This window comes from Planococcus citri, chromosome 2 (genome assembly GCF_950023065.1).
Source record: "Planococcus citri chromosome 2, ihPlaCitr1.1, whole genome shotgun sequence".
Taxonomy (NCBI): domain Eukaryota; kingdom Metazoa; phylum Arthropoda; class Insecta; order Hemiptera; family Pseudococcidae; genus Planococcus; species Planococcus citri.
In genome coordinates, this window is record NC_088678.1 from 71,678,171 (window position 1) to 71,700,401 (window position 22,231).

General features: G+C 35.2%; 3 protein-coding genes across 4 annotated transcripts in view; 2 read left to right on the forward strand and 1 right to left on the reverse strand.

Moving 5' to 3' along the window:
- Positions 1-5,389, forward strand: part of 5-HT2A (5-hydroxytryptamine receptor 2A) — a 96,188-nt gene extending 90,799 nt beyond the window's left edge. For both annotated transcript variants that reach the window (XM_065352894.1, XM_065352893.1), the window contains exons 6-7: positions 4,092-4,376; positions 4,475-5,389. In XM_065352894.1, coding sequence (XP_065208966.1) covers positions 4,092-4,376; positions 4,475-4,736 — 547 coding nt within the window. In that variant the 3' untranslated portion in view covers positions 4,737-5,389. The remainder of the gene's footprint in view (positions 1-4,091; positions 4,377-4,474) is intronic.
- The window catches only part of Rpn2 (Regulatory particle non-ATPase 2), a 397,281-nt gene that overhangs the window by 151,488 nt on the left and 223,562 nt on the right, over positions 1-22,231 (reverse strand). The gene's annotated exons all lie outside the window — the stretch shown is intronic.
- 5-HT2B (5-hydroxytryptamine receptor 2B) overlaps positions 5,464-22,231 on the forward strand; it is a 172,264-nt gene continuing 155,496 nt past the window's right edge. Inside the window, exon 1 of the mRNA XM_065352889.1 lies at positions 5,464-5,525. The gene's annotated coding sequence lies outside the window, so the exon portion shown is untranslated. The remainder of the gene's footprint in view (positions 5,526-22,231) is intronic.

Genomic DNA, 22,231 nt, shown 5'->3' on the forward strand with positions numbered 1-22,231 from the left:
ACATTTTTTATTATCGTTTCCGAAGGCGGCCATTTGATGTGAACGCTATATACACGAGTATCTAAATATTATGCTTTAGAGTTAAATTTATTTATACGAATATCAAAATTGACTACATAAGTATGCTTATGCAAAAAAAAAAATCAAACAGTACAAAAATAGTTTGTCTACGTATAGCATTCGTAAAAATGTACATTTCTGTTGAACATTGAGCGAAAATTCTAGAATTCTTTTCGATACGAATCGAAATTTTAATTGGTTCGAATTGAGAAATCGTACACACGCAGAGTTGTATTGCTCAACGAGTGGAAAACTATTTGATCCAGGTTATTTTCAACGACATTTTTCCACTCTGGCTGCGTTACAGTACCTACGTATTTGAATCGCGTATTCGCTTTTTTTTTCTAGTCAAAATGGGAAATTCTACGAGCAATTATTTGTTTGGCATGTGCAATGTGTAGGTACACGTCGTGTACCGATCGTAAAATAAATATCTCTGTAGATCGATCTACGTAGGTAATGTAAATGCACGTAGAATTTATTTAGTTAATTACCAAAATAAAGTGTTGACAAAGGTTGCCCAGCATTGATTTCCGTCGGTATTTGTTTCCATAAATAGGCAACTTGTTGCTTCTGAAGAACGAATAATAATAATTTGTCTATGTCTATTTCATATATGTAAATACCTTTGATGAAGTTATACTAAATTTGAAAACTGTGGCGAAATTAAAGCTCGTTTGGGCAATATGGGGGGCTCATTGGAAATTTCAGACCATAAAACGAAGAACTCGAATAATTCTTTGTATTCAATTTTCTAAAAGGGTAGGTAATTTTAATCGAAATATACATACGTATCCAAAATTGGCACTACATCAACAAGGAAGGGGAATAATGGAAGCAAGGGGAGGGGGAGAGGCACAAGAAACTGATGCAAAAACAAACATTACCGTTGCAAAAAAAAAAAACGCTTTGCTGAAATGTCGAAAAAATGAGGCAATCGCCTATAATATTTTTTTGAAACAATTCAAGGCAACAATTTTTTTTAAATGATTTTACCAAAAGCTTAATATTTTAATGTGTCTACAAATTTCCAATAATGCTAAAAAATAAGATCATTTCAAATTCAAACCAAAAATAACAAACAATAATTTAAAAAAATGAAAAAAAATATATCAAGTAGAAAAAGATACTAGGTATAATTTTAGAGAGAAGTCTGAAAAAATTGATGAAAAATATTTTCAAACATTGAATAATGAAAGAACTTTGCCTAAAAACGTCCAAAAAAACAGTCAAAATTATTATTTTTTCAAACCGACGAAAAACATTACAAAATTTGGACAGTGAGGAAAGGAGGGTCTAAAAAAAGCTCAATATCAAATGCAGGGCCTCTGAAAACCGAAATTTCACGACCGGGTATTTATTTATTTATTTATTTATTTATTTATTTTACAATTTATTTTACAATTTAGGTCTCTCCAACAGCATACGCCAATTACAGGAGAGACCATTTATAGCTAAGAGATAAAACTAAAAAAGAAAAAAGAAAACTGAAAACTGTAGCTTACGAAAAATAAAAGTACATAGAACAAGTGAAAAAAAAGCATAATAATAGACTAGCAAGAAACAATAGTGCATCATTAATATACATGTATTAGTTCCTTCCATTGGAAAAATAAAGTAAAACAAGCGAAAAAAAAAGGAAACAAAAAGTATAAAACCAAATAGAAGAAAAGCAAAAAACAAAAGGAAAAAAAAACCAACAAAGGGCAGACAAAGGGGAAAAAAAAAAAAAAAAATCTAGGACATAAAATGGCTCATAAACAGCTCCTACTGCACCCACGCTCCCATTCTCATGCCTTCCCCACCACAAGCCTAAAAGCAGACCTACCCATACTATAGATATCGGCATCCGCACATCTACAGAGGAAAGCGTCAGAGATACCCATGATGCTATTCATAGGGGAAACCTTCATCCTAGATGTTCCAAATCATCAATTCTTTGAAAAAGAGAATGAGGGATCGAAATTTCTTCCAGTCAAAATTTTTTGAACACAAAATTATTGAGTTCAAATTTCTCAATATTTATTAAATGATTTTAAAATGGAAGAAAGGAATTTCAGAGCTTGAAACAAAGAAAAAATAGATAAAAATCGAATTCAGCAAAAAATTGGGAGTATGAAGAGTGAAAAGAAAAACAAATTGGAAAAAAATTTCGTACAGCAAAATGTTCGAGTTCCTACTTTGAAATTTTAAAAACACGAGGAAAAAAATCGTTTCACAAAATGTCCTGTATTGTTTAGCAGAAATGCTAAATAAATAGAAGATTTTTTTCAATATTGAAAAAAAAATTATAAAAAAACAATCCAAAAAAATTACAAAATAATTTTCAAAAAAAAAAAAAAAAAAAAAAGGAAAAAGTTTAAAATGTATACGCAGGATTCTAACGAGGAAAGAACCTTGTAAGAATTTCTGCTGAACCTGCAGTGGTTCTCAAATTTTACGGGTTATCTTGAAAGTTCTTTAACAAGTTAAAAAACATGAAAAAACCCAAATTTTTATAATTTCAATGTTTTTTTTCTCTTGAGAAGAGTAGAATGTGAGGGTTATCAGTTTTTCGAGTGACAATATTTTTCAGTCAAAATTTCAATGTTCAAAAAAATTGAAAAAATGTGAAAAAATAATAATTCCAAAAAGAAGAAAAAGAAAATGAATGGAAATAATTTTTTCGAGTAAGAATTTTTTGAGTAAAAATCTCAATCAATATTCAAAAAAAAAAAAAAAAAAAATGAAAAAATGAAAAAAAAATCCAAAAATTGGAAAGAAAAAAGAATAAATGGAAAACAAAATTCAACTCAGAAATTTCGAGAAAGCTCTCCCAATCCTCTAATTTTTCAAACACTCTCGCCCTCGCCCCTTGAAACCGTGATTAGTTTATCAAACTGAGCTTTTTAAACAATTTGTTAAAACCAAATTTGAGCTTATTTTTTCGAACTTGAATGGAAAATTAGAAAAAAAAGTGAATTCTAAGTCATTTTTGAAAAGAAATTCCGATCATTCGATACTCACAACATTTGTTCATCATTTGAAGAGTGATATTCCAAAACTCGCTTTGTCCATTTTCACAACTTTTCAGGAAAGAGGAAAAACAGTTTTCCTTTAAACGGGTAAATTGGCTTTTTAGGCGAGTTTAGCACTTTATTTGGGTGGATTTATGATGTAGGAGTGTGGGTATACACTTCATCCACTAAATCCTGCTGAAAAAAATTTCAATAAAAATGGACAAAGCGCGTTTTGGAACATTATTTTTTTAAAAATTTTTAGTGAATTGGCTATTTACGTGAGTTTAACACCTCATTTTGGTAGTTTGATGATGTAGGAATGTGAGTTGATACTTCATCTACCAGGTGCTGCTGAAAACCCAACTTTGATAAAAATGGACAAAGCGAGTTTTGGAATATCACTCTTCATTTGCAAAAATGGCAGGGTTTGCCTTCTTAGAGGGAGAAACAATTTCATTTCATACAGAGTGTCTAACAATTGAAGCTTCCAGACAAAAAACCATGATTCTTTCACGACCAATTTTTCACATTTTTACCGCACGAATCACCCCTCCCCCCTCCCTCCTGCCACAAAAAAATCATATAAACTTGAAACCGCTTGGAATTTTTAAAAAATTTGTACATTGCTTTTTTGAACAAATTTTTGACTTTTTTTTACGGATTTAAAAAAAATGAAAAAATACGAAAAAAAACTCAAGAAATATTTCGAAAACTAGAAATCAAAATTTAAAAAATTCCATAATTTTTCATCGAAATATTTGAAAAATGTCGCCATAGAATATTTTGAAACAGACGAATTAAAAAATCAAAGGATCCAATCCCTCCCCCTCCAAAAAAAAAAATACAAAATTCGACCCCTAAAAAATAAGGCAAAATATTCTCAAAATCAAACGATCGATAAAAATTTACCAATTTGAACAAACGACTAACCCCTATCAAATCCTCTCCATCGTAAGATCTACGTATTCTTCAATATCCTTCTTTCGCACCATTCACAGAGGCAATCTCTCACTCATCAACTGATTTCCACAGGTTTCTAGCGAATCGAAACAAACGTCCAAATGAAGGTGTAGCCGCCAACTCGGTACGTACCGAGCAAAAGGCCACCAAAGTCTTAGGGATGGTGTTCTTCACGTTTGTCGTCTGCTGGTTGCCGTTTTTCTCGCTGAACATAATTTTCGTCATCTGTCCTAAGCCAAGCTGCAACGTGCCAACTGGTTTCGTCGATATAGCCTTATGGCTGGGGTACGTCTCGTCGACCATAAACCCCATAATTTACACGATTTTCAACAGGACATTCAGAGCAGCATTTATGAGGTAAAATCGCACGTTTGAACTTCCTTGTTCCTGGAACAAGTCCCAGAATCTTTGATTTAGCTAACCCTGTCCATCCATTTTTTTTTACTGCCCTTTAGATTATTACAATGCAAATGCCAGCGTCTCTCGAGACCACCTCGTTATCGTTCAGTCAACGAAAACCGTAATTCGGCGTTACTGGCCCAGACACCATCGAGTGCTGCAGCCGGAGCAGCAACGGTTCCTTTATCGTTATCATTGCAAGGGACGCCGCTCGTCACGCCATCTAGCGTATCGTCTTTCTTGACCAATATTCGGACACCGGCTAACCAAAGTAGCCAATCAGGATCGTTTGATTTGGCCGAATCTTCAACTGGTTGATATATTGCCAAAGGTGTACTGCCCGGATCTCTTCACTTTACACCATCCGGACCGTGATGGTTGCTGGATTATTCGACTCTACATCTTCATAATGTACGAGACGTGGCTATTTTACCGAATCGTGTTTTGTTTTTGTTTTCGTTTTTTTTTCTCGTTTTTTCAGTCTAATTTAGAGTAAAAATTTAATATTGTATGTAATTTTATTATTATTATTTTTTTCTAAATAAGTTGCCAATATTTTGAATATTGTTGCATTTTACAGTTTTTTTTTGTTTTTTTTTTTCATTTTGTGTTTTGTTTCGTCATCATTGTCGTGTCCCCCATCCCCCAAATTATTATACGATTTACAATTTACATATTTTACCTTTATATAAATTGTATATTATTAGTAGAGAATTTATACCCCAATCAAACCAACATGTGCGTATGTTCGTCGTGTTTTACTCGAGTGTGAATAAATGTATAAGTAGATTATCCATGCATGTATTTTTTTTTTCACGTATTTCGATCGGGTTTTCCTCTTATGTTTTTGTATGGTGGTCGCGTCGTCCGTCGCGTCCACATAATTAATTTCGTAAGCGTTAAGATTGTTTACTAATTTCTCAAATGGAAACAAAAAAAAAAAAAATACAAATACAAAATGTGCATACACAGTGCCTAGAGAGTTCGTTCAACTTGAAAACACTGACTTCACAGATTGACTGAAAAATCGAGCATTGTGCAGTCCTCCAATATGTAGCTGCAAGTCTGATGGCATCGTCTTCCCTACGCCTTCGTCATCTCACACAGGTATGCAATTAATTCGACGTTAATATAATACATTGCTTGTAGGTATATATATAAATACGACAAATCGTGCTCGTAGGTCCGAATATTTGTTTACCCCTTAAGTAAACAGGGAATTCGAGCTTTTGTAAATTTCGTCCTGTCACTCTTTTCTCCTCCCTTTTTCGCTCTCTCTGTCGACCCATAGGTCAGCATTACGAAATCTATAATCAAACACGACTCGATGATATTATTATTTAACGTTTATACGAACATGTGTAGATGAATTTATGCTACTCGTGTACAGGGTGACAGTAAAGTGCAGACTTCTCAATAGCGAGTCTCATTTCATCTCGATGAAAGGTGGAAGAAGTAATCTTACTACAAAAAGCTATCGATTTCACAAGTAAAATAATTCCCAAAAAATCGCATCAGGTGTTCGCGGTGTCCAGTTGAATAAAAAAGTAAAATGTACAGATCTTTTCAGAGATAATAGAGAGAAAAACTTACTCATATCAAGTATTTATGCTTTTTCTAATTCATGGATGAAAATTTGAAACTTACCTGAAACAAGAACAGAAAATAAATCGTCCATTAGTAAATTGCCAAATAATCATTATTAAACATAGTATGCTAAATTAATATTATATTTGATTATTCTGCACACATCAAAAATAAAACAAAGGTATAAACATCATTTTAAGGGTGAGAAGAAAGAGAGACGGAATATTGAATATTTAGATCAGAGACGATCTTGCTCCTGTTGAGCTGCGGTTGGGGCATTCAGTTTGAAATAGGGTTTCTTCACGCTTTCCAGTTTTTTAAACCATTTTTTTTAATTTTCCATTCCATTCAAACACCAACAAACACACAAAATGGTGGAAGAGGAAAGGAGAGGTGGATTTTTTCAAGCGTCATCCCGAGGTAAATTTCAACAATTAATCCACAATTCACAAGATTTTGTAGAGTGTTTACGAAGCCAAGATGAGGGTGCTGAGGGGGGGGGGATTAGGGTACCTAGCTCTTGTTTAAAAACATTGAAAAATGAAGATAGGGAATTAAAATTCATCTATGTCAAAATTTTAGCCCTTTTCAGAGAGAAAAAAGGCCTAGATTCTAAGGCGTCCTTAAATAAAGATTTATTCAATTCAATAGGAAAAGTAAAAACGAGAAAATAGATGATTGAAAAAAAAGTATTAACTTACCAATTTTGCAAAAAAAATTCGACTTTTTGGAAAATTTTTATAAAAATTTGGTTTTTTGACATGACATTTTTTCAAATTTTTCAAATGAAAGATCAAGTCCGAATTTCTCTATTTTCAAAAAGAGCCAGAAAAAGCAAAATTCTGAGAGGATAAGTAAAAATAAACTTGGGTAATTGAAAAAATAGTGAAGCAGAAATTTTCAGAAGTTTTGGCAAAAAGTAGAAAATTTTTGCAAAGAAGCCAAACTTTGAATTGACTTTTGCAACTTTGTCCAAAAAACTGAAATTTTTCGTAATTCTGGCTTTGTAACTTTACCAAAAAAATATTTTTTGCAACATTTTCAAAAACTACAATTTTTGCAATTTTTTCAAAACAACAGAAATTTTTTGTAATTTTTCCAAAAAAAGTGGCAACTTTGCCAAAAGAGGAACAATTTTTTGCAACCTAGCTAAAAGAACAACAGTAGAAAAATTTTTGAAAATTATTTCTTCAAATAAGGAAATCCTTGAAATTTTGCAGAAAATGCAGACATTTTTCCACCAAGCACTGCAGAAAATTCTTAAAATTTGGCCAAAAAAACAATGATTTTTTTGCAACGTCGTAAAAAAAGCACGCCTTTTTTGAAATTTAAAAAGAAAACGTAAATTACAACTTTTCCGAAACAGCAGAAATGTTTTTGCAATAAGGTCAAAAAAGCAGGGATTTTCAATTATGACAAAATGACGATTTTTCCAAAAATAAATCTGAAAAATGGGAATTTTTGTCACTAACCCCAAAAAAACCAGAATAATTTAGCATCTGTCGAGAAACAACAGAAATTTTAGACAAAAAAAGCACCATTTTTTTTCAAAACTGGCAAAATAACAGCAAACTTTTTTTGTAACATTCTGCAAAAAAAAGCTTTTTTGGTAATTTTTTCCAAAAAATGGGGCTTCTGACGTGAACATTTTTCAAACATTTCAATTTAGGTAGGGAAAGGAGGAATATCGAGTCAAAATTTATCCCAAGTCAAAGTTTTCAAAAGAAACAGTGAAAAAAAAATTAACCAATAAACCAAAATTTCTTGAACTGGATAAATTTTCCTTTGCGGTTTCAAAATTGGGGGGGGGGGAGACAAAATTTCATATCTTTTTATTTACTAACCTAAATATTTCAGAGCTAAAAAAAAAACTCAACACGATAACAAACCACTCAAAAATAAAAGAAACATTGCTGTTCAAATTAAATTTTTGAGTACTCCACCCCTCCTCCCTTTCCCTCTTTCGGTTTCGTGAGCTTTAGGAGCTTCAGACCTCCCCCCCCCCACCCCAAGTAGAGCATCATAATGTTCTCGAAATTTTAGAGAAATTTCAATATTTCGAGTTTTTTTCAATACCAATGTTGAGCACATTTTTTCAACTAATCAAAGTAGTGTTTTTTCCAAATTAAAAAAAAATGACAAAATGTACTTTGATGAAAATTGGTGAAAAAATCGAAGATTTTTAATCTCTTTGAAATCGCAATTACATTTCACCAAATTAAAAAAAAATCAACTGCCATGAAAATTAGACTGGTGAAAAAAATGGAAAATTTTTAATCTCTTTGAAATTGCAGCATAAATGTACCTACATGACCTGACATAAGTCACGCGACCTATTTTCGTTTTAATTAGAACACTTCGCACTAATTGTTCCATTACAAAGGCACAATAAAGGGTGTTATAATAAGCGAAGACACAAAATGGAGAAAGGGTATAGGGGCTGAGAGGGACTGTGCCCCATCACAATGAATTTTCTCCCCCATAAAGTGGCCTGAACACCAATATTTGAAAAAACAAACGCAAAAAGAGAGAGGGTTGCGTGACTTATGCTAGGATCTGCATGATTTATTTTGAAAAAAATGGATTTAAAAATTCCTGAAGATGGAATTTTCAAACAAAAACTGCAATTTCATCTCTTTGGAAGAGTTTAGGGGTAATCAAGACGAAGGAAGAGGGTCGTATCATTGAGCACTGGTCACTTAAAAGCCATTCCATTCATCCTACACCCCTTAGATTTTTCCAAGAAGCATGTACTTATCATGATTTTTTTGACACTCTTTACCCCATGCATATCGATATTTTTACACCTATTTTCACACCTCGTATCATGAAAAATCAAAACCCATTCAAATTATACCTCCATCGTCGCCAATAACAAAACATCACCACATTCCAGCCACACCTTTCTCATCACCCTATACCCACACAACGATTAAATTTCAACGACGACGATTTGATCCGCGTATGTTTTGAAAACAACATTCGTCACACACAGAGAGACAGAGAGACGAGGCATATAACCCGTCAAAATGCATAATATCGCGAAAATGTTCCGGTAAAAGGCTTTTTCAACAAACAGACATCGTACATCTACATACATGTAGCAGGGGGTGCCCATGGCGAAACTCCATACCACTAACAACAAAGTATCGTATTCGAATTCGGACGTAAAATCAATATCGCCCACAAACAATGTATAAATTAACCGACTTACTTACTTAGTTTTGTTGTGTTTTTCGCGAAACGTAAACGTTTTTCGGTTTCCAGTTACACGAAAACAATCGTTATACTAGTAGAGAAAAGATGACCTATGTGTGTATGGTGGAAAACACACGAACCAAGGTCGTCGCCATTCTTCTCCGGCCAAACGGAAGAAAAACAGCGAAAGAGGTGAGGAAGGGGCTATCCAGGGGGGCGGAGGGTAACGTTATCGGAAGAAAAGTACAAATCGTCGAACGCAGCACAAAAATCATACGAGTATAGCGTGTACCAGTACCTAGTCTACTTCGATAAATTAAAAACTTACTAACAAGGTTATCACGTTTTTTTTCTTCTCTCTCTCTCTCTCAGAACTACCAGATTAAAAAGTATTGTATCGAGTGGGCGACGTCGAGGGGAGGGGGAAGAGGTCACCTTACCCCTATTTTGAACCCCCACCCCCTCCCACAGATAATCGTATAAATAAACGTACACTTTGTACAACGCAATTACACTTCCTTATTTCATCTTCTCGCAGAGTCGACTTACGTTAGTAATCGCACACACATCGAGAGATAAATATATCGTTTCGAAGCATATACGATGGCTCTGCCCCCTACCCCTTCCCCTACCCCTGGCCAAGGTTCCAAATCATTTATATACGCGAATAACGATAACATTATGATGAATTTTCCAATTACGAAACTTTACCGCGCGCATTAATCGTGTTTAGTTGATGGTCGACGCTCCTCCTGGCGCAGAACCCGCCACCCCCTAAAATCGTCCAATTTCACACGCACAAATCGTCCAGATACGCGAGTTTGATAATTTAACATCTTCCCATCACCCTTCCCCTCCCTTCCTACGTATTCGAGAGAGACGAAATCGTGAATAATATTTCTTCCCTTCGCGTGGATATTATATCGTCGTCGTGAATAAGAGAGTTGAGAGTCTCGGCCGCGGAAACTTTACAAATCAAACTTATATATCCTTAAATTGAAAACTAGGCTGTTTTATCCCCTCGCTTGTGGGCTCTTGAGCCTCGAGTGTGCCACTTCTACATTCGTATAGTCGAGTATATCGTGACAGGAAATTACAGCATTTCAAATACACGTCGTCGTCGTCGTCGTCGTCGTCAATTCGTATACGTTGAAACATAGAAGGGTTCGATAAAATGGAATTTTCGCAAGCAGAGAGTGTGGGAGGGGCAAGAGGACGACGAGTAGATCAACTAAAAGCCACAATTTGTGTGTATTATGCGGTCTTCGTCACGATGACAGAAAAATAATGCCCCACAATTGAGAAAACCGACAGAAAAAAACCGCCATTAACCATCACCGCCTTTCCTTTCTTTAATTCGCCAGCGAGCAACAATTAATTAAGCTGCGTAAAACCGCCACCGCCCTCGTCAAACACGTGTAAACTCGAAGGCCACATCGTACCGCTGAATCGACCTGTTGAATATTTAAATACCCTCGATTCCAACCTGCCAAACCAAAATATTCCTCGCCTTAAAAAAAAAATCCTACAGGAAAAAAGGCGAGCATTTCACCAAACCTTGGTAAATAGAGAACTCTGTGGGAATTTTCGTAGCATCCTGTATCGACGTCCCCCCAAAGGCAGTTGATTCGTCAAAGTGCTTTTTTAAATGAAATGCACAAACGAGAGAAGCTGCGGGGGCAGGAGCACGAGTGCATTTCTTTCACGATGATGTAAAAACTCGCGCTAAATTAAATCTTTCTCGATTAGCGTAATTTTCTAAACACCCCGCTTCCCCCTTTCATCTCTATCTACTAGCTTTATACGTAAAACTCCGACATTTGCTCCCCCACTTTCCACCCACATCACCCAAACACGAAGAAAACTGCCACGCTGTCGAATATAGCTCGAAGCGAAGCAGCGAAATTCACGCTAAACAATTCTTATCGTCTAAAATTACCCGTCCGACGAGCGTGTTAATTTCGGCCAAGCAGAAAGAGAGCTCCTCTCGCGATGCCGAGACTTTATATAGTACACCATAGAGTCGTCGACGAATTAGCATTTTAATTAAAAATCAACCGTCGCTAATTGAATGGTGAGAAATAATAAGTATAATTTTTCCATTCGTTTTCCTGCACCTCGTACACAATCAACACTCGTCCTATATAGTCGCATTTTACGCTCCACAAATCACCCCAGAAGCGAAGCGAAGCGCATTTTCGTCGACGACTATCGGTTCGCGAAATCTTATTGTGTGTGTTTTTTTTTCCATCCCTTATTCGTGCAGGAGGAGAAATGGAGAAAGATCGGAAGCCAAGACGACGCGTAAATCATTGACAACAAACTGTGCGTACTTTTTCACGCAGCCAGAAAGATGAAGCAGATAGGAATGGCATAAAAAGCATCTCTCTCGGTATAAGCTGCTATGTTTTTTCAGCCGAATTTGCCTCATCTCTTATTTTGAATGAGAATGGGCTTTTGAATAATAACAACGTATATCGTTTTAGCTCTCGCCCAGCCCAGCACAGCTTTTTAGTTTATCCGATACAACAAATGGAAAATGTCGAAATTCCAACAGGAAATGGCGGGATCAGCAGGCAATACCGACGATGCAATGGGTCGAGAACGCGTGAGATTAAGTAAAAAGTCGCAAATCGGGTAGCTTTTGTTTTGGTTCGCTACATAATGAATTCTCAATTCTTCCGAGTCTTATTCGAAAGTTCGAACAAACTCGACGAACGAATAATTAAAAATGAATCTGAAACGTCGACGAAAGTTTGTGGAATATTTTTTTTAGAACCGAGAGAACGAGTAGAAAACCGAAATTTTCAAAACGTATACTTGGGTCAACTCCTCCCCCCCCCCATTTCGAGGTATATTTCAAAAATTACACCAGGAAATAAATACCCCCTTCCCTCACCCCTCCAAAAAAATTCTGTCATTTTTTACAAAATGGCACACAACTCGCGATAAAACTGAAAAAATAATTATAAAATTATTCAAAATAGGTAAAAACTTTCAAAATATCGCACATTTTGTTTAAAATGCTACAGAAATTGCTCAAAATGCCACAACAAATTATTAAAATATACCAAAAGTGTCACAAAATCTATGAGAAGTCATAAAATTTGGCAGTTAATGTTGTGCCAAAAACCACAAAAAAATCCCGAAATACCGAGAAAAGTGATGTCCGGATATTTAAAAAAAGCTAACAATAAATAATAATTCATGATTTCGAGAAAAAAAGATACGTCACAAAAAAACTAAGCAATTCACAGAAAAAAAAAAGAATTAGGTACCTACTATAACTAGCTACTGAAAAGAACAACCAAGCTGCAAAAAAAAATGTCCACAGCACTGTAAAGAAGTTTGCAAAGAGCTAAAAAATGATTTCGTTGCAGAAGAAAATAGTCGAGTTACTGAAAGTCAACTTTTATTACCAAGTTACTGAATACGAGCAAAAAGTTGGAAGACTGTGAACAAAACCATTTTGAAGCAAAACTTCAAAAAAATCACAAAAAAAAACAGGAAAAATTTAAATGCAGTAAAATTGTAAAAAAAATATAAGAAAATATAATAAACATTCCAATAAAATCTATGATGAAACTTTGGCAATTTTAGTAAAAATTGGGAGTTTTTGACACTTGCTGACAAAAAAAAAAAAAAAAAATCATCTATTCCAAATATTTGTCAAGCGAGTGAGACAATTGTATAACTTTTAGGTTATGAAGTAAGGCTTTTTGACACTTTTTGACATAAAAGTGAAAATTTTTATTAGAAATCTCAGACTAAAAACCAAGATTTTTGACAATTTTAATGAAAAAAGTCAGAGCTTTTTTTAAAGCAATTTTTGACAAAAAAGCGAGACTTTTGAGCATTATTGAAAAAAGGTTGAACCTTCTCGGAATTTTTTTTTCAAAAAAACAACAATTTTTCATAATTTTTAGTAAAAAGTGAAATTCTGGAAATTTTATAATGGCAAAATCATGATAAGTACTTTTTTGCAATTTTTGACAAAGTGAAGATTTTTCAGCAATTTCAAGCAAAAAAGCAAAAAGCAACCATTTTTTGGCAACGAGTAGTTGGGAAAAATTAAATTTGACCCTTTTCAATATTTTTACCAAGAGAAAGCAACAACTAAATTGTTTTCTTTTTTACCAATTTTGGACATTTTTAGGTAAAAAAATGAGTTTTTTCAAAAAGTTGGTAAAAAGCAAGATTTGTTTTTTTGAAAAAAAGACATGGCTTCTTGGAAATTATACTGGCAAAATAGCGACACTTACTTTTTTACAATTTTTATCAAGAAAGTGAGACTTTAGTAAGTTTTTGGTAGAAAAAAGAGACCTTTTTTTCCCGAAAATGTCGACAAAAAATAAAACCTTGACAACTGTAGCCAAAAAATTTGTCAACAAAGGGAGACTAATAGACAATTTTTGTAAAAAAGTGAGATACGTATTTAGAATTTTTTGCAAACAAGCGACAGTTTTTACCAATGTTTGGGAATTTTGAACAAGCAAAAATTGTTAGTACCCTTAGGAACTTATAGTCACTTAAAAAGTAACCAAATTGGCACTACTGCGTTTCAAAATACTTCTTCGGGTTCAGAAAGAATAATCTATCAATATTTTGGCTAAATTAATGCGAAATATTTGAGAAGAAAAAATTTTCAAATATACCAACTTATCGAAAAATGGGCATCTGAAAAATGCTTCCTCTTTGAAGGCCCATTTCACCCCTTCGGGGGCACCTCCGGAGTTGAAATTTTTTTTGAGAATCTTACAACTTAACATGAGTCATGAAGATCTCTGCTGAAGTTGGTCGAAATCAGCCGACTTTTTTTAGGTGACACTGACCTTTGAAAACTTGTGAAAAAAATTTAGTTGACTTCCTAACATGATGTTGGACTTTCAAAAACGGAAAAAAATTGAATTTAGATCAATCAATATTGATAGATGAATTTTTGACATCATTTCAGACATTTATAGTATCCCCCCTACTCCCCCACCGGATAGAATTTCAACAAATACATAAGGGCAGATTCCCACCACCATCCTGCACAGAAGAAAGGAGTAATCCACACTCTAGCCAAACGTGCCAGGATAGTATGCCATGAAGAAAACCTAGAACAAGAACTGGAGGAACTAACTACCATTTTCCAAGAAAACGGATACAACAAACAGCTAATCAAATCAATAATCAGAAAAACTGGGGAAGAAAGAGTACCTAAGGAGGAACCTGAAGAAAAAGAAAAGATTGTGATAATGCCATATGTCCAAAACACCACAGACAGGATTGGAAAGCTGCTCAGGAAACATAACATAAAACCAGTGTTCAAACCTCTCAAAACCATCAAAGACACAATCCCCTCAACAAAGGACAAAGTCCCCTTGGAAACAGAAGGAGTATACAAAATAACCTGTGGATGTGGAAAACACTATGTTGGGCAAACTGGAAGACAGATAAAAACAAGGATAAAGGAACATGAAAGTGACACAAGACATGCAAGGGTGAAGAAGTCAGCTGTGGCTGAACATTCAGCAGAATGCCAGAAGACAGTGGACTTCACCAAAGCCAAAGTATTGTCAAGAGAAACAAGGTGGACTGGCCGGATGGTGAGAGAAAGCATCGAAATCTACAAGCATGGCAACAATTTCAACAGAGAAGATGGTTTCACCCTACCAAGAGCATGGAAGCCTATACTCCAAAAAAGACAAATCTCAAAAAGCTACCAGGCTGAAAATTGGGAAGAAAACCTCAATCAAGGACACACCCAGGAAATGGGACAAAGACAGGACAACACCCTAGACTCTCACTCAGAGGACCACACCCAACACAATGAGGGAAGAAGCCACACCCTTGTGACAGGCCACACCCTTAGTGCTGGGACCAATCAGGAGAGAGACCACACCCAACTTGGACCTATAACTAGATCTCAATCAAGAAGGAACCCTCAGTGGTGAACACTGCTCTGAAGAAGCTAGATGTAATTCTTGCGAAATATTAGCAAAATTTATTTTTGTAATCCGGCCTAATACCCGTTAATAAAGTTTTTAAAACAAAGAATTTCAAGTTTCAGAACTACATATTTGAAAAAAATGACGTGTTTATGAAACTTTTTACCTCACTCTCCCACTGCTCTAAAAACATTTTTCAATAAATTCATCTTTGATTTTTCATTTGAAAAAATGCATCAAAAAAGCAATTCCAATATTTTTTTTTTTTTTTTGAAAATGAGTCATTTTTGTCAGTAAGAAAATTTTGAAATCAATACCTATTCTCAACAGGGGTGAAATTCTCACACGAGTATAAATCAGAGAAATTGAATTTAAACGTAACTTTATGCTTTCGTATTTCGCTAGCTTCTGATTTTCGGGCACTGTAGGTATACTGGAAATATGCACGCGAAATCGTATCATGAAGTACATACTTCGAATTTCTTGGAAATTGAACGCGCGTCAACTTTCCAAAAGTAAGGATGAAGTGGAAGAAAAAAAAAATAAAAAAAATACAACGCGAATTTAAGAAGTTTTTTAATTTGAAAGAAACTAAAGTAAAAAAAAAACGCTCAATAATTCATAAATTTTTACGAATATTATACACAGACAGCAGGCGAAAACGCGACTGAAATATCATTTCGACGAATGAATTTACTTAATACTGTCGTGTTAGTTACTACGTATAAATTAAGTACAACAAGGAGAAAAATGGGCTATAGAACGGCTGTAATTACCGTGCAGATTAGTTTTTCTGCCTTATCCCTCTAAACGCTGCGCGCTTTAAAAATGCGATAAAAATAAAAGAAGACGTCGATTAACATGAAAACACTCGAAGGAGGGAAAAAAAATTCGAGTTTGTAATTTTACTACGCATAAATCGTCGTCGTCGTGTAATCGGTTAAGAAAAAAATAACTTTTGCTAGGGTTAAGATAACTGAACGCATATGGAAAGTTTGGGAAAAGTTGAACTTTTCGTTAGAGAGAAGTTGGTCGGCTGAAATGTTTTTAGTATACGAATGTAATTGGTACGTGGCCACGAAAACGTTGGTATAAATTTTACCAAAGCATAGCAAATTTACGAATAGCCCGGTGCTGGCTGTGTTTTTGCAGCTAGAGCTATAGAGAAGAATAAAAGGAGGAGGGTGGGAGAGGGTACGTAGTACTACTGTACACTTCTCTAGTGTTGTATTTCGATACGAAGTTTTTGAAATTTTCGACATTAACGGTGCCCATGCCCGGCCCAGTTGCCTTTGTTGGTGTGTTTTTGAAAAACGAATTACGAGCTTTGTTTCATATGTGTGTTGTTTCGTTTTGTATGGTATGCGTTTTTTTTTTACTTTCGATCTAACTGGTACTTTTGTGCGTTTTGCTGCTAGTTGTTTTTTTTCTTCTTTTTTTTGGTGCCTGTATTGTTTTATTTGATTTTTCCTATCGAGTTATCTCTATCCCCGCGAATGCCGTTTTGCCCATTGGTCATACTCGGCTGTTTCTTCGAAGAATAGCGAGAAATGCCGGAGGGGTGGTGAACGCGGTGACGATGTCGATGCTGGATGCCGTATCGCAGCGTAAATATACGCCAAAAGTTTTCTCTAAAAGGGATATAATTTATTGTCCGATTGGCTAATTTACGATAGAATGGTCTTTCTTGTGTCATTATCACATTTCCTCAATATTCTTTGCTCGAACAGAGCACTATACAGAAAACGGAACGAATACGACAAGACGGATTTTTAACGGCGAAATTGCCATCCGGCTGTCCCCCTGTTTCATCGGACATACGCTGAGATATTCTAGTTCCGGTTTTTTAGACGGATTTTCTGACTAACTGTAAGGCTATTATTAGTTGAGTTTATTCGATTGCGAAAAAAGAGAAGAGAATTCGAGTTTGGAACTGATAACTGATTGGAAAATGGATGAAAATGTTTGTTCAAGTTGGATCAATATGTTTGGAATTTCAAATAAACAGAAAAGTCTGGCTAAATAAATGAATGCTATTTTTGAACTTTTAACATATTTTCAGCAAATTCAATAATTCAATTTCCAAGTTCTTACAATTTAGACTTGATATCTATAAAGTCTACTTCAATGCAAGTAGAAATGTCAAAAATTCATCGAAATTTTTTCCAAGTTTTTGAAATTCAGATATAATGTTGGAAAGTCAATGAACTGGATTTTTTTGAATATTGTTTGATCAAAATTCGATTTTTTTCCGTTTTTGAAAGTCTATAACATAATGCCAGAAAGTCAACTAAATTTTTCTCCATTTTCTAAAGTCAGCGTCACTTATATTAGGCCCCCCCACACCAAAAAAAGTCGGTGAATTTTGTCGAAATTGAGCAGAGACCTTCATTTTGAGTTGTAAGTTTCTCAGAAAATCGATTAATCGAGTTCGAAAAATCGATTATACGATTTTTGATCTTATATGATCAATTTTCGCCTCGAATCATTATTTTCGGATCAAGAATCGATTAATCGAATCGCCGAGAATCGATAAATCGAATCTCCATAGATCGATAAATCGATTATTCTAGTTCGAAAAATCGATTATTTACGACTTTTGATCTTATATCATAAATTTTAGCCTAAAATCAATATTTTCAGATCAAGAATCGATTAATCGAATCGCCGAGAATCGATAAATCGAATCTCCATAAATTGATAAATCGATTATTTACGATTTTTGATCTTATATGATCAATTTTAGCCTCAAATCATTATTTTCGGATCAAGAATCGATTAATCGAATCGCCGAGAATCGATAAATCGAATCTCCATAGATCGATAAATCGATTATTCTAGTTCGAAAAATCGATTATTTACGACTTTTGATCTTATATCATAAATTTTAGCCTAAAATCAATATTTTCAGATCAAGAATCGATTAATCGAATCGCCGAGAATCGATAAATCGAATCTCCATAAATTGATAAATCGATTATTTACGATTTTTGATCTTATATGATCAATTTTAGCCTCAAATCAATATTTTCGGATCAAGCATCAATTAATCGAATCGCCGAGAATCGATAAATTGAATCTCCATGGATCGATAAATCGATTATTCGAGTTCGAAAAATCGATTATTTGATCTTATATATATGATCAATTTTGGCCTCAAATAAAGATTTTCGGATCAAGAATCGATCAATCAAATCCTACGAATCGATTGATCGAATCCAAAAATCGATTTATTTGCAGTTTTCGACCGCATTTGATCGAACGTGTTCGAAATAAAAAATTAAATTTACCTTCCAAGATGAAAATCCGCATTAGAAATTGATTCATAGACCCTGAAAATCGATTAGTCGAACCCCAAAAAACGATTAATTGCAAATTTTTGATTTTATACGTACGATGTGATTGAACTTTTTCCGGTTCAGAAATCGATCACGATCAAAAACCAATTTGTTGAACCTAAATAATTGATACATTTGCGATACGACAAAATGAATTCTCAATTTAAAAGTAAACTTTTTTGCCAAAAATCGATCATTTAAACCGCGAAAATCGATTAATCGAACCCTCAAAATCGAATGGTTTGCGATTTTCGATGTTATTTCATCGATTAAGTTCGAAATCTTCATGCGTTTTCTTGTACTACTTCGTTATGTATCTTTAACCAAAATTGTGTTTTTCCCCTCAAAAAGCGACACCTTGAAAATCAATTTCTCGATTTGCAATTGGGATCGATTTTTCCAAATTCGTCTTTATTTTGGGCCTTTTTTCATCACCGAGCAGAACTTCAAAAAAAACAACATTTTATGGACTACCTCAGGTTGATTTTTCAAAGCTCATCCATCTACAAAACTGTTTTCTCCAGGTCAGTTATATTTTCCATCACACAGTCGCGTCACTTTCCGAACACTCTATCCCTCTTCATCTCACCAGAGACGTTTTCAATTGTTCGGACTACTCCGAATGACCCATTTAATCCTCCTCCATCTCCAGATTTAAATTAACAAATTCATTTACTCTGTAGACGAACACGCGAAATCAAAGATATCCATATTTCAGTATCTCTTTTCTCGAGTTATTTTCTTCTTCCAACTCCATCTTCGTCTTCTTTAAATTAACGCATTCATTCTTACACAATCTCGTCTCTACTGCATCCAAAAACTCGCGTCTGTTTCGTTATTCTTCGAAGTAAACAAAACGTGTTAATGAAATTTCTCCATCTCGTTTATTCTATTCTGCATCACAACGAATAGAAGAATCAACGTTGCTCTCTCGTCTTCAGCTTCAGCCCCTGCATCGCACCGCAATCGGCACCACCGCTGCGTGTCGACGGGCGGAGGGGGTGGGGGGCTCACACCTCAAAATCATTTCCCATTCTTGACACAAAAGAGTAAAGAAAAAGGATACCTCATCGTAAAGTAAATATTTTCCTATCTAATTGAAAAGCCAAACAATATGAATTTTAGCTATTTAATTTTCGTTTAAAGTTGATAAAGTTTGCTTCTGCTATTTTACATCCTTATTACGTATTCTGCATTCGAAGCTCGTCTACGCTACGTACCTTACCTACTAAGGTACTTTTGCATTTTAGCTCTCTCTCCTCTCTCCTTCCATTTCCAAAGCTAAAGCAACATTTCTTCTTGTTCTGTATTATTTTTCGTTGTGTCGTAAAGAGAGCATCAGCTTTAAGTTCGCTTGTTGCCGACGTTATATTATAGTACAACCATTCGTTCGCAAACGTTAATTATTTTCTAGCAGTGTATTTCAAAAAGACCACCAGTACCGTCCTGCAATAATCCTGCAGCGAAAGGTCACTCGTATCGGGTGAATATGGTTCGTTCTCTTTGACAAACCGTTTCAGAAAAAAAAAACAAACAAAAAAAAACAGGCCGAAAGCCAAAAAGATGTAGCAACAAAGTACACTCGTAGAAGGGCATCTTGTAGTGTACGATATTTGTATTCGTATAACGTCGCGACCGTCGCAGTTGCGAACTCGAACATTAGAAACATTAGGAGTTTAATTAATGATGAAAATGGTATAAAGAGAGAGAATACCTTCGCATATAATAATGTTTATATACCTCTCGGTGCGTCTCGATATTATTTCCAAGTAGGTACGCATTTGCTGTGCGACGACGACGATATATGAAATTACGCGTGTGGCCTCGCATTAAACATTATTTATCATCGTGTTTACTCCCGAAAGATACCTCTATACGTACTCGTACAGAAACAAACCAGACCACCAAGTGTTGTCGTTTAGCAGATTCTTCGAGAAGCTAAGTGTCTCATACACAAGATGCATACATATAAGAATACTCGAATGAGACTCAAAATTTCTCTAATAACCTTCGAAGTGTCAGTATGGAGGGAATTTGGTTTCTAATAAGATATAATTTACGATACTCTTCGGTACATGAGCTCGTTTGATTAATCCATCGACACACAAACACATATGTGTGAACTCACACGTGTCTCAAGAGCTCCATACAGTACCATCTCCTCTCTCATCCACACCCCTCCGATGTGAAAATTCTCTCATCGGTATAAGTTTTTAATATATTTACATATTTCCATCACGTTCGACTCTTTTTTCTTGTTCGCGCGCGCAAAAAAAAGTAGAAACATCCACAAGGAAAAAAAATAAACTTCTAATCAAATCAACACCATGGCGAGTTGGTTCGTTGTTACACTATGACCTCCTCGTGATTATTTTTCTTTCTCAGCGTATCTATCGCCCCCTTCGGTAGCTTTTCAGTTTGGTCGTCGCAAGACTCGAATACAAATTATCGATTGCCCATATATAAATATACATCTCGACTCCGAGCACACGAGAGTCAGATAGAGCTCCAGTCCGGGTACGGTACACAGTGATACGATGAGAGTATCTTTTGGCGCAAAATTTTCCTCTTCGGTACACAAATACTCTCGGTACAACCATACCGAATCGAGTCGTACACTAATACACACTTTCTGGATCGTTTATTTGATTCGGCTGTGTCGTCCTTCGTCTCTCGCTCTAGCTTTAGCCCAAGCAGCAATAGCAACACCGCATCGTTTGGTAAATAATCGCGAACGCTATTGACAAAAGTGACGTTTACACATAGCTTCCGAACAATATTTCTTCTCTGGCGTTCTTGTCGTCGTCGTCGTCGTAGTTGTGTTGATTTTAAAAGCGAGCTTCTTCTAAATTCTTGCTCTTTCTCTCTTCAGCTCACACTGCTCTATAGCGAAAGCTTTATTCTATTAGCGTCGTTGTGTTTTTCCTTCGCTTATCTTTCATTTGTATGCCATTACACTTGGTTCGCGAACAGACTGTGCTGCTATGCCATCGCCTCGTCGCCTTCCCTCCAGCATGTAGACTCGACGACGTACGTACGAATAATTCCATAAACGTACTCGACGGCTAGTTCTTATTGTGCCCATGTCAGAGGCATTTTTGATGCGACTCGATATCCCTTTTCTTACATACATACATAGACAGGCATCGATGATACATAATTGAAATACTGATGTAGCCGCATACATGTGAAGTGAAATTCAGACAAAAAGCACGAATGAGACGATGGGGGAAGGACAGAAAGCTGGAATAGTCGTTTTGGTATCAAACAATGTGAAATCAATAATCATGAATTGAAGGGTTGAGGAAGAAGAGGAGAAAGGTCTCACATATTTCATTCCAGTGAGCGAAAATTACAAATTGAAAGAAAAGTGTCCAATTTTAGAAAGGAGGTGAGGGGAGGGGAGTCGGGTCGAAAAAATGAGTAAACATTTGGACTGTCTTCGCATCTAATAATGGAAAATTTGTTTGCAAGAAATACGATAATTTTCCAAGTAGTAGCCTTCAGTTTTTCGATACTTTAAAAAATTTAATAAAAATGTGAAAATTACGAACTCATCCTCCATTCACCGAGAAATTTCATGTATGTACTCCATAAAAAATACGCTTTTACTGCAATAATTTACAGTAATTACCTTCATATTACGGTAATTACTTGTAAATTACAAAAACTACCAAAAATAACAATAATTTCCTGTAAATACGACAATTACTTCTTTAAATTACCGTAATTACTTCTGTAAATTACCGTAATTACT